We start from the raw sequence: 13,225 nt of genomic DNA on the forward strand, positions 1-13,225 counted from the left end.
GGGGTGTGAAAAATCCACACTCCTGAGTGACATAGTTAAGCCAACCTACTCCCCGTGTAGATAGCACTAGGTTGACAGAAGAATTCTTCTGTGAATAGTGTCACTATGGGTGGTCCACTTCAGATGCGCATGCGCCTCTTGAGCCCTTGGTCAGATATTTTTCAATTAGCCGTGTCCATTCAGCCTGCACCTGTGCTGTGTACAACCTAATGCTGCACTCCGAAGGCATATACGACTGCACAGGCAAACCGCCCTCAGTTCCTTCTGTATCACCTCGGCCAGAACTGAGCTCTAGCATGGCCGCCTTGTGCATGTGTCAGCGTGTTTGGTAACTGTTGTTTAGTTGAGTGTTTCTAGTTAGTGTTAGTTAATATAAAATTAGATAGTTGAAAGGCTTCTGATTTTTCTCCCCCCGTTTCTGGAAACCTTATTGGGCCTGGCTAGGCGTGTTCCAAATGCTGCCTCTCTTGTTAGGAAGTTATTCTGATCGGTGATGGCTAAGTGTTGCCGTTGCTTGGGAGAGTCCCATCTCTCCCAATTTTTGCTTTGCTCTAAAATCTAGAGTTCGGAATCAGGGCCGACTTTAGGGCGATTCCCAGGAATCGGGCCCCGGGCCTAAGAGGGCCCTGCAGCGTCCAGAAGAGGGGCCCCACACCCTCCGCCGAAGTGCCGCTGGAAACAGCAGCAACCGATTGAGCTGCCGCCGAATTGCTGCTGCTGTTGTCTTTGGTGGCTTTTCGGCGTCAGCTCTTTTGAATCGGGCCCTGCATGTCCTAAAGCCGGCCCTGCTCGGAATGATCAGGAGACCAAGTTGAAGATGATGATGGTGGTGATGGAGCACTCCCTTCGACCGGCTTCTGAGTCAGGTCAGGAGACCTTCACCCACCTGCCTCCATACATCTGTCTCCTGACAGCCCCAGTGCCCTTTCAGCTTTGGCTAAATTCTTATCTGAGACGGGGAAGATCTCAGAGGACTCAGGGAAGGCTCCAAAGAGGAGGAGCTCGGTCCCCCACCACAAGGAGCCAGCTCTGAAAAAGTCCTATTTTCCTGCTAGATCTGTGGTGTCAAAGGCCTGGAATTCTCGACTCTGTACCATGGAGGTGAAAGATTCTTCCTCTGGTACTGACGGAGCAAGGAGATCCTGGAGTACTTAAGAGAAACACAGCACTGACATGGCCCTGGTATCATCTGCTTCCAGATCAGCACAGATTACTTCATATTTAACAATGGTGCCTTCCCACTCAGCTCAGTCAGTACTGACAAAATTGAAGCATGCAACATTGGCCCTGGCACCTATGCACACCAAATCAATTGCTGCATTAGTACCGACCCCCTCAATACCAAAGGAATCTGTTACTCCAGGGACTTGTGAGTGTTAGGGACCCACTACTTATGGGTACTGAACGATTCTCAGTACCGAGGGTCCCTGCTCAGGTCTCTGGGTATATACACCCTACGGGTCTCAAACTGCCCATAGATCATGCCTAGCTCAGTTCTCTGGCTTTCACAGAATCACTGAGCCTGCTAGAAAAAGATTCCAGAGGAAGAGAGCTTCCCACCCTCCATTCAGCAGGTACCCAATCAGCATCAAAACAGCAGTTTTGAAGGGTTGGATTGCTATCTTAGCCAGTCTATTCATCTACTGGTATTTTTTCCTAAACCACATAAACTTCAGTGGCAGACTTCCCTTCATACGTTAGATATATGATAGGCATTGGCCTTTTATGTGAATAGGACCAAGCAATTTCAGAGATCACCTAAACTCTTTGAAAGATTTCAGGGGTCCACAATCTCTTCACAGACACTGTTGAGCTGGATCTCTGTGTGTATTACTGCTTGCTATGATTAAGCTGGTGCTTTGCCTCCTCAGAGGATTTTAGCATACACTACTAGATCACAAACAACTTCCACAGCATTATTCAAAACCATTTCCAGTGTCAGAGAGCTGCTACATGGGCTTCAGTGCATACCTTTTCTAAACACTATGCCTTGGTCTGCACTGTCAGGTCTGATGCGGCACTTGATTCTGCTGTACTGTCTTCAGTCTTAGACTTGATTCCAAAGGTTCCTTCTCCCTATGAGGATACTTCTCGGGTGTCATCTGAAGTGGAGTACCCATAGGGTGCTCCACTACCTGTCCTCTTTCCCCTCTGCTTCAGACTGTTCTTGTTGGACGTTCGGCTAGAGAAGGAGCTGAGAGTGGTTTGCCCGCCCAGATGTGTGAGACCTGGGAGCATAACACGAGGTAGCATAGAGCATATCCGCAGTCCAGATGGACACTGCTAACAGAAAATCTCCTATCAATGGCTCAAAAGACGCATGCACATCTGAAGTGGAGCACCCATAGGGACACATTTCAAAGAACCACAGTTACTGAACAAGCTGAGTTGCCTTTTCTTCTGTTGACCTAACTACTGCCTCTTGGGGAGGTGGATTAACTACAGTGATGGGAGAACCCCTCCCACTGCTATAGTGAGCATCTGTGCTGAAGCACTACAGTCGTGGTGTAGCAGTTTAAGTGTAGACATAGCCCTGCTTAGAAATGAAGGCTTATGGCCTACTGCCCGAGTTCTGTAGGAGCCTCTCATCTCCAACTGTGCCTCCATTCCTCCACTGCCTAACCACAAGAGCTGGGCTGGAAATGGTTTTCCTCTTCCACATTGGGATGAATCAGAGACCTTTAAAAGTGGTGTTTTTTATGAGAGTGAGAGGCCAACACACCCTTCTACCCAAGAATAGCCAATAGCCTGGTGGTCAGGAAGCTTGCCTGGGATGTGGAAGTCCCTGGTCTGCTTGCAGCAGAGTATGGATTTGCCCTGACCTCAGGCTACTGGCTATTGTGGGGTCGGTGTCTCCTCTCTCTCGTCCCCTGATAAGTTTAGGAAAGGGGTGGTATAATGTTAGGGTTGTATGGCCCACTTCTCTCAGCCTAGTTTCTAAAACAGAACTTCAGCTTTACCTGGGATATGGTTCTTGGGCCACAGCATTCTGTGACCACAGAAGAGGGGCTTGTCTTTGGCTAAATATGTAGTAATTTGCCAGAGCACCATAGAACAGGACCCTTTTCAACCTCACCTGCACTAAGAAATCTACTCATTGCTGACAAAGGGTTGTGGGCAATGGGTGCAGTTGAACTGTTGCTGAAAACAGTGGCTTAGCTTCCTTGCAGAAAAACAGCTACTGTTTCAGAAACTGCAACTGACTGTGGTTTGATTCTGTTTGTCTGCAGACTGCAGCTAAACCATTTTGAGCACTGACATCAGCTGCACTAGATACTTTCCTAGTGTAGATAAAGCATCTTAGTGGACCATACGTTGCAAAGGGACTTATTTTGGTTGGCCTGATAGTAAAATACTTCTTGGTATAATGCTGGGGTCTCAAACTCAAATGACCACGAGGGCCACATGAGGACTAGTACATTGGCCTGAGGGCTGCATTACTGACACTTCTCCCCCGCTCCCTGCCTGTCTGCCCTGCCCCCCGCACCGCTCCGGGAAGCGGATGGAACTTGGGGGACCGGAGGGTGTGTGTGTGTGTGTTGCTGTTGCTCCAGGCACCGCCCTCAGCATCTCCCATTGGCCGGGAACAGGGAACCACAGCCAATGGAAGATACTGGGGGCAGTACCTGAAGCAACATCAACACACACCCTTGTGCCGCTCCTCCCCCAGGTTCTGTCCCCTTCCTGGAGCAGCGTGGGGGCAGGGCAGGCAGGCAGGTAGCCTGCCCTGCCCCCAATGCGTGCCGGGTCAGATCCGCTCTAGGTAAATGCTGGGGGGGAGGGCGGGGGGGGCCGCGAGGAGCTCATGGGCTGCAGAAACTAACCTCGGGCCGCATGTTTGAGACCCCTGGTATAATGCATGCCTGCAGATGAGCAAGATAGTTTTCTGATATAAGTAAAGATACCATTTTATCATAGCTGTAGATATCCGTGTGCTCTGAAATGAGATGTGATTTTTTTAAGTGAATTTGCATGCACATTCCTTGACTTGGCATCTTACTATTTTTAGGAAACAAAGAAACAGCACCAGGAGATTGTATCAGTTTACAGGATGCATCTTCTCTATGCTGTGCAGGTATGATTGCATATTTCTCAGTCATGCGAGGTATGTTGTGTTTTAATGTAAGAGGTCCCTTCTGCAAATCTATAATGAAAATAGCTTCTTATCTTTTGGTTACCCTAGACAAAAAGTCTGAATATTTAACAGAAATTTAAAGCAACATCCTCTTGGAAAAGATTGGGAGTTGGGGGATTAACATTCTTTTAAAACTATTTATGTAAAATTTCTGAAAGAGTAAAAAGGTGCTATAATTAAACTTACTTTTTCATCTTTCTGTCTAGGGTCAAATGGATGAAGATGTCCAGAAAGTACTTAAACAGATTTTAACAATGTGCAAAAACCAATCACAAAAAAAGTGAAACAAACTGTTTGTACTGAATCCTGTCGTGCTGCCATGGTGTTTAGCTAGGCTCACCTTAACACAAGATTTTAAATTGCCTACCTGCTGCTTTTTTTAGTGAGCTGGATTTGACTCTGGCAACCTTCCTGTTCAATCTATGTACTATGACCTAACGCATCTGCACATCTTCTCCCTTCCCACAAAGTTTTCAGAGTACTGTTTCCATATACAAAATGTAAGTATTTTTCAGAGCTGTTGTTACTTTGGCCACCCCAGACGCAAAGTGTGGTCCAGTGCTGTGTTGTGCTTCACAGCTTCCTTCTTCAATCTGGAGATGCTTTCAGGGAGGGCTATAGGTCCTAGCGTGCAACACTCCATCTTGACACAAATAGTCACACCTCCTGGGTAAAGGTGAAGTTCTCCGTTCTGAGTCCTGCTCCTAGATATTGAAAAGGAGGTGGGGCGATCTAGTCTGCTCAGTGTTTTTGCCCTTAGGCTCCTAGCATCTTGCCAGATGTGATCTTTCGTTGGGCAAAGTTCATTCACCCATGTAGTAATGAACAGAAGCAGATATTTGTGCGGAATTTTGCTTAGTAAGCCAGAACATCAAGCAACTAAATGTACCTGTAATTTGTTTTATGTTTAACAAGATTAATGTGGATTACGAGTTACCATGCCCATTGTACACTGAGTGTGTAAAATCCATGCTGTACATCTTTATATTTAAGTGCATTGTCTCGGTATTGGACACAATAGTTTATAACATAAACAAAACTCATTTAGAATGTAAAACCTCAGAAGTTCTGTACAAAATAACCCTTTTAGGTAGGTCAAGCTGTCTATGCAAATATTCACACTGCTGTTGGTCATGGAGCTCAGGAAAAAAAGCCCCATATGCTTCAAGGGAAACAAGGGATTCTAGTGAATGCAGGATGTTTACAGTGAGCGTCAGTGCCTCACAGTTCCTAACCTCCCTTTTGTAAAGATCTGCTCTTCAATATATTTTTATTGGCCCTCCGATGAAATTTTTTTGTAACTAGATCATTTTGCTACATGATGTTTGCATTAAACCGTATTAACAAATATTTTAGGTAACCATGTTTAAGGCTCAGTTTTTACCCAAAGTATTCAGCTAGACTAGAGTAAAGCATAGTGAAGTATTGTCAGCTCAGAAACTGTATAAAATAATAGATCTGTCAGCATATCCAAGAGCACTGAAGTGTAAATGACAGTTCATCCTGCTATTTCATCAAATGCAGGAATACATGATACATTTGTGCTGTCATCTAACAATAATTTCTACGAGTTTCTTGGGCAGGAGAGGGCATCATTGAAGCCTTTGTCTGTTTTTAAGAATTAAAAGTAGAATTGGAAATGCTTCATGTGGTAAAATGACAGTGTATAGTAGAGAACTATTGAAGAATATTTCTAAGAAGGCAGTGCATTTAAGGGTTAAAACCATTCTACCTTGCAGTTTCAGTTATTGCATTGGTTTTATTCCTGTTGATGGAGATATTTCCAGAGCTACATAATCTATGAAGTTTATAGACTCCTAATTTGACAGAATCTACAGTGCCTCAGGCTTATTGGACACATAGTGCACTTACATCAGATAATTCCTAACAATGAGAAACCTCAAAAGGATTAAAAACTTTGCATCAGTTAGACCTTTCTGTTACTTTTCTTAGGTTGTTTAACTAACGCCTGTTAATTTTGGACAGTATTTTATAGTTAGACAATTTGGAAAATACTCCAAAGAAATGTGAAAGGATGTCTTTTCTGCAGCACTTAAAAATTTCAAGCATGCAAATGCTGCAAAGTTTAAAACTTGATGAACCATTTTGAAGTTTGCTGTTCAGATTTAGTCTTCTACCTTGTTTTGTTATGCATATTTATTACAATTATCTTTGTGAAATATTGAAAATTATATACTATAGCATAGCATTTGTTCTTGTATGTAATTTACAAAATGTTTCCTTATGCAGCAAATAAACTATTTCCATTTTTTCATCTTTGCTCTTTTTGTGCATTCAGCTAGAGGTTGTTTGTACTAGGGGAGATAATGCTATAGTACATGTTTCAGTTATATTAAACAATATAATATTATGGTTGTTTAGCTGTCAAATATGTATGTAGTTAAGCTTCTACTAGCTGATTAATAAGGTTAAAGCTATTTCTCAAACGGACATCCCCCTAGAAAAATGAATTGAAGAAAAGAAGGTAAGCCAATTAGTCAAGACACATTTATTTTCACATATCGAAATGCAGCCATCCAATGCCTACTGTATGCAATCAGTAGAACTACTGTGACCCAATGTAACAAATTAATAGCATCCCAGATTTCTCAAAACTAAAGTGCTCCCATTGCCTCATCACAGTGTGCGCGCGCGCACACACACAGAGCCTGGTGGTCTGTGTCCAACTACATCTGTCCTTTTCAACACGGGCCACTCCCTCAGTGAATTTCACTTTCAAGACCCACTCTTGAATCACTGATAATATTGAAGATGTAACTGAAGAAGGCTAGTTCTAAAGTGTGGTTCTACCTTGAAGAGTGAATATGTAGAAATGTCACCTACTCAGGTTGCATTTGGCCAACAAGCTGCAGGGACTACTAGTGCACTTTGAAAATAGGGAAACCTTTGAGAAATCCTATAAAGTACCCCAGAATTGGATTTCATCCGAAATGAGAGTTGGCTAATTACATGTTGCAACATATTTCTCTTTGATTACAGCTCGCTCATCATACTTGTGAGTGCAAGCTGATTTGCTATGTGGTAGTCACAAGAAATAAAACTAAATAGTTTGTCCTTCATCCTTCAGTTCCTTCCACTTTTGTAGTCTGCTTGGATCATTCATATTCCCTTTGGAAATAAGTAACATGATGCTGCTGTAATCTTACAAATGTGTAGCAATTAATCTTTATTTCTAAGCAAATGATTGTATTGGGGCTGATTGTCATCGTCTGTATCTAGTATTTATTTAGCAATCTACATTAGTATTTGAGTTTTAGACTACCTCAGTTGCTCAACCAGTGGTACCTTAAAGTGCAGTTCTGCTCCATAGTGAGTAAAAGTTGCACCAGTTTACTCAACAGATTAAAAATCTATATCTGTTCACGTCAGTGGATGAAAACAAGTTTTTACTCCCATTAACCCTGTGGTATAACAAGAATGGATGAGGGACCTGGATTTTATTCTTGCTAATGCATCAACAGAATTAATAATTCTGTCTTCCATTACGCTTCAGCAACCCCACATTGGGGGCAGGGAGTTACACAAGTGCAACTGAGGCTAGCATTTATCCTGCAGATTTCTTACTGTTGGAAGGGGTGCACAAGCCAACCCAGAAGAACCCAGCTTAACCTTCAGATCCCAGGGCGAGTTTGTAACCTGGGTAGTGTGAAAACCACCTTTTTCTTGTTAACTGAGGCAGTAGAACCACATTTTTACCATGCTATGTGTTTGCTCATCCCAGCACAGGACTTTGAGGCCTTCACAGGGATAAATTTACTTTTCATTTATAATCAGTTTAATAATCCTTTTAGCTCTGTATTCCATAGTAATAAATTGCAGCAGAAATGGATTCAAAGTAGGGTTGTCAAGCGATTAAAAATATTAATTGCACAATTAGTTTGCGCTGTTAAACAATAATAGAATACCATTTAAATATTTTTTGATGTTTTCTACATTTACAAATATATTGATTTCAATTACAATACACAATACAAAGTGTACAGTGCTCATTTTATATTTTTATTGCAAACATTTACATAGTAAAAACACAAGAAATAGTATTTTTCAATTCACCTAATACAAGTGCTGTAGTGCAATCTTCTTATAATGAAAGTTGAACTTACAAATGTAGAATTATGTGGGGAGGGGGGGTAGCGATCAAAAACAAAACAATGTAAAACTTTAGAGCCTACAGGTCCACTCAGTCCTACTTCTTGTTCAGCCAATCATTCAGACAAACAAGTTTGCTTACATTTGCAGGAAATAAAGCTGCCTGCTTGTTTACAATGCCACCAGGTGTTTGCATGGCACTGTTAAAGTCATTGTCTCAAGATATTTACTTGCCAGATATGCTAAAGATTCCTATGTCCCTTCATGCTTCAACCACTATTCCAGAGGACACGTTTCCATGCTAATAAGGGGTTCTGCTTGATAATGATCAAAAGCAGTGTGGATCAAAGCATGTTCATTTTCATCATCTGAGTCAGATGCCACGAGCAAAAGATTGATTTTCTTTTTTGGTCGTTTGGGTTCTGTAGTTTCCACATCAGTGTTGTTCTTTTAAGACGTGAAAGCATGAACCACACCTCGTCCCTCTGATTTTGGAAGGCACTTCAAATTCTTAAACCTTGGGTCGAGTGCTGTAGCTATCTTTAAAAATCTCACGTCGGTACCTTGTTTGCATTTTGTGAAAGTGTTCTTAAAACGAACGACGTGCTGGGTCAACAACGGAGACTGTTATAACATGAAATATATGTCAGAATGTGGGTAAAATAGAGCAGGAGACATACAATTCTCCCCCAACAAGTTCAGTCACAAATTTAGTTAATGCACTATATTTTAATGAGCACTATCAGCATGGAAGCACGTCCTCTGGCATGGTGACCGAAGCATGAAGGAGCATACAGATGTTTACCATATCTGGCACATAAATACCTTGCAATGTCAGCTACAAAAATGCCATGTGAACATCTGTTCTCACTTTCAGGTGACATTGTAAATAAGAAGCAGGCAGCATTATCTCCTGTAAATGTAAACAAACTTGATTGTCTTAGCTGAACAAGAAGTAGGACTGAGTGGACTTGTAGGCTCTAAAGTTTTACATTGTTTTGTTTTTGAGTGCAGTTACGTAACAAAAAAAAATCTACATTTGTAAATTGCACTTTCACGATAAAGAGATTGCACTACAGTACTTGCATAAGGTGAACTGAAAAATACTATTATTTTTACAGTGCAAATATTTGTAATAAAAATAATAAAGTGAGCACAGCACACTTTGTATTCTGTGTTGTAAGTGAAATCAATATATTTGAAAATTTAGAAGAACATCCAAAAAAGTTGTCAATTTCAATTGATATTCTATTATTTAATGGTGTGATTAAAACCTGCGATTAATCGCGTTTTAAAAAATTTATTGCGATTAATTTTTTTTAGTTAATCGTGTAAGTTAACTGTGATTAATCGACAGCCCTAATTCAGAGCATTAAGTAGTTTTTACTTGCCTAAGGAAGAATGCTGCAGCTCCAGAAATTATGCTCCAAACAGGCATCACTAGCTCTTGCTGCTAGTAGGGAAACACATTGTTCGAAAGCTAAATATCTAGTGAGCTTATATATATATATATATATATATATATATATATATATATATATATATATATATATATATCACAGAATATGGCAACTTCTTTCCTGAGAGCATGGTACTCTTGGTCTTTAATGATTGTATCCCACCCCTGGGAGAGTGTGGATCTTTGTTCCATCTACTGCCTGGTCTGCCTAAGAGGTTTATGCCTCTATACTGCTTCCAGCTTATGGACTTGGTTCTTTAGCTCAAGTGGCTCTGGCTTTTAGTTCTGAAGGTGCCAACTTCAGACCATGCTGCTGGCTCCAGCTGGGTCAGTTATATCATGTCCAAGCTGATCACTCCTGTGGCATTTTAGAGTGACGCATCTGTCATTGCTTCCAAGGGTTTTGCTGTCCTGACATGCTCGTTACAGGTACATCCACAATCAAGTTGTTTTGTACATTATCCCCACACACACAAGCCTCTCTTGAACTCATGTCTATTTAAACTAATGCTACTAGCCTTACTCATACATTCTCCAACAGTCTAAAATGCCCAGACATGTAGTTGGTAATGAGGCCTCCTGCCAGCAGCTGGAGACAGGAAACAGACAACTTTGTGACAGCATCCCCCTACAGGGAGCTAAGCCAGCCCAGTTCTTCCTCTGTCCCGGTGGGCTGCCTGACTCAAGCTCTGTTCTTTCACAAATATTTTATTTAATCCTTTCTGAGGACGTAGTAGGGCAGAAACCCTAGACTGAGTTTGTCCAACCTTTGGGCTGGATGTGGCAGCTTTAGGGAATTGCGCTGAGGTAAAGAAGATGAGTGTACTTGTCCTGAACACCTCCCAGATTTACTTGGGTGCGAGAACAGTAGGAAATGTGGCTGCAATCCAGCTCCATGCGTTCCTAGCACTGTCCTAGGTCTTTCTGCAGGGTCTCAGCTGTTTAAGGGGGCTCTGGAGCCAGTGCCTTTACTTTGTGTCCACTATGGGCACAGCAAGCAGAGGGATGACAGGTCTTGACAAGTGAAATAGCCCCCAGAGGACTCACAAAACCATGTTTTATTTGATGGTTGTATCTGTTTTGTGTTTGCATTTTCTACCCTTATTTCTGCAGGAAGAAATAATTATTTTACTTGGATGTTAAAGATTTGGTTAGTAATGTTTCTTCAGCCCATTTCAGAGATGCTCTTGCTGACTTGTGTTTCTTGCAACTATCAGTGTCTTTAAAGCCTCCCCAGATTACCACATCTGGGGATTCTGACACTTGTGCTAGAGCACTGTGTTTCTGTTTTTTCATGCTGCATTTTGTAGGCCATCTGCATCAGTTGCAATTTGTGGTTTTCTGTTTGTATTCTGTATACCTAACCCATTAGCTTTCCCTTACATTATTCAGTGTTGCTGCCTATGTGCTGCTGTTAGGACACATGGCGCTGATTCTAATCACACTAACGCCAGTGGCTCCAGTGAACTGGGATGAGACTATCTGAAGGATGTAAGAACATGAGACCAATGGTCCATCTAGCTCAATATCCTGTCTGTCACGGTGGCCAGTCCCAGAACTTTCAGAGGGACTGAACAGAACAGAATAATTTTGAGTGATCCATCCCTACCATCCAGTCATAGCTTCTGGCAGTTTGAGATCTAGGGACGCTGGTGCATGGGGCTGTGTCCCTGACCATCTTGGCTTATAACCATTGATGAACGTATCCTCCATGAATTTAACAAATTCTTTTTTGAACGTCGTTATACTTTTGGCCTTCACAACATCCCCTGGCAACAAATTCCACAGGTTGACTGTGTGCTGAGGGAAGAATTACTTCCTTATGTTTGTTTTAAACCTACTGCCTATTAATTTAATCAGATGACCCCCAATTCCTATGATATGTTAAGGGATAAATAAAACTTCCCTGTTCACTTTCTGCACACCATTCATGATTTTACAGACCTCTATTATATCTTCCACTTAGTCATCTCTTTTCTAAAATGAACAGTTCTGTTCTTTTTTTAAAATCTCTTCTCGTATGGAAGCTGTTCTAATAATTTTTGCTGCCCCTCTCTGCACCTCTTCAAATTCTAATATCTTTTTTGAGGGAGGGTGACCAGAACTGTTTGCAATATTCAAGGTGTGGATTTACCATGGATTAATATAGTGACATATTTACTGTCTTCTTATCTACTTCTTTCCAAATGGTTAACTTTGTTTAGCTTTTTTTGACTGCTGCTGCACGTTGAGCCGGTGTTTTCAGAGAGCTATCCGCAATGATTCAGACATCTTTCTTGAGTGGTAAAGGCTAATTTACACCCCATCATTTTATATATATAGTTGGGATTATGTTTTCCAATGTGCATTACTTTGTACTTCTCACCATTGAATTTCATCTGCCATTTTGTCACCAAATCATCCAGTTTAGTGAGTTCCCTTTGTAACTCTTCACAGTCAGCTTTGGACTTAACTGTCATGAGTAATTTTGTATCATCTGCAAATTTTGCCACTTCAGTGTTCACCCCCTTTTCCAGAGCATTTTTGAAAATGTTCAACAGCACCTGTCCCAATACAGATCCTTTCTTCACTGTGAAAACTGATTATTTATTCCTACACTGTTTCCTATCTTTCAACCAGTTACTGATCCACGACAGGACATTCCCTCTTATCTACTGAGTACTTAGTTTACTTAACAACCTTAATGAGGGACCTTGTAAAAGCCTTTCTGAAAGTCCAAGCACACTATGTCAACTGGATCACCCTTGCCCACATGCTTGTTGACTCCCTCAAAGAATTCTAGTAGATTGGTGATGCATGATTTCCTTTTACTAAAGCTGTGTTTACTCTTTTCTCCCAACATTTTGTGTTTGCCTTTGTGTCTGATAATGTTCTTCTTTACTATAGTGTCAACCAATTTGCCTGGTATTGAAGTTAGACTTACTGGCCTGTAATTGCCAGGATTGCCTCTGGAACCCTTTTTTAAAAATAGCTGTTATATTAGCTACCCTCTAGTCATCTGGTATGGAGGCTGATTTAAGTGATAGGTTACATCCCACAGTTTGTAGTTCTGCAATTTCATATTTGAGTTCCTTCAGAACTCTTGGGTGAATACCACCTGTTCCTGATCCCTTATTACTGTTTAATTTATCAATTTGTTCCAAAACTACTTCTACTGACACCTCAATCTGGGACAGTTCCTCAGATTTGTCACCTAAAAAGAATGGCTTAGGTGTGGGAATCTCCTTCACATCCTCTGCAGTGAAGACTACCGCAAAGAATTCTTTTAGCTTGTTTGCAACAGCCTCGTCTTCCTTAAGTGCTTCTTTAGCACCTCGATCATCCAGTGGCTCCACTTGATTGATTGTAACTTTGTGGTTGCTGTTCAATCTGCTTCTTTTACTGTGCTGTTTAGCTATGGTGACATTCCTTCCTGAGATGACGTATACCCAGTCAATATGAAGATATTTGAAATCCCCCATTATTACTGCATTTTCTGCCTTTTGTAGCCTCTCACCTCCTTGAGCATCTCATGATCACCA

At 41.6% G+C, this 13,225-nt stretch overlaps 1 protein-coding gene across 5 annotated transcripts in view; it reads left to right on the top strand.

Annotated features, from left to right (window-relative positions):
* The window catches only part of RAI14 (retinoic acid induced 14), a 129,595-nt gene extending 123,185 nt beyond the window's left edge, over positions 1-6,410 (top strand). For all 5 annotated transcript variants that reach the window (XM_045021695.1, XM_045021699.1, XM_045021698.1 and 2 more), the window contains 2 exons: positions 4,010-4,075; positions 4,342-6,410. In XM_045021695.1, coding sequence (XP_044877630.1) covers positions 4,010-4,075; positions 4,342-4,419 — 144 coding nt within the window. In that variant the 3' untranslated portion in view covers positions 4,420-6,410. The remainder of the gene's footprint in view (positions 1-4,009; positions 4,076-4,341) is intronic.
* Positions 6,411-13,225: the final 6,815 nt, after the last annotated feature.

The sequence above is a fragment of the Mauremys mutica genome, chromosome 6, assembly GCF_020497125.1.
Source record: "Mauremys mutica isolate MM-2020 ecotype Southern chromosome 6, ASM2049712v1, whole genome shotgun sequence".
Lineage (NCBI taxonomy): Eukaryota > Metazoa > Chordata > Testudines > Geoemydidae > Mauremys > Mauremys mutica.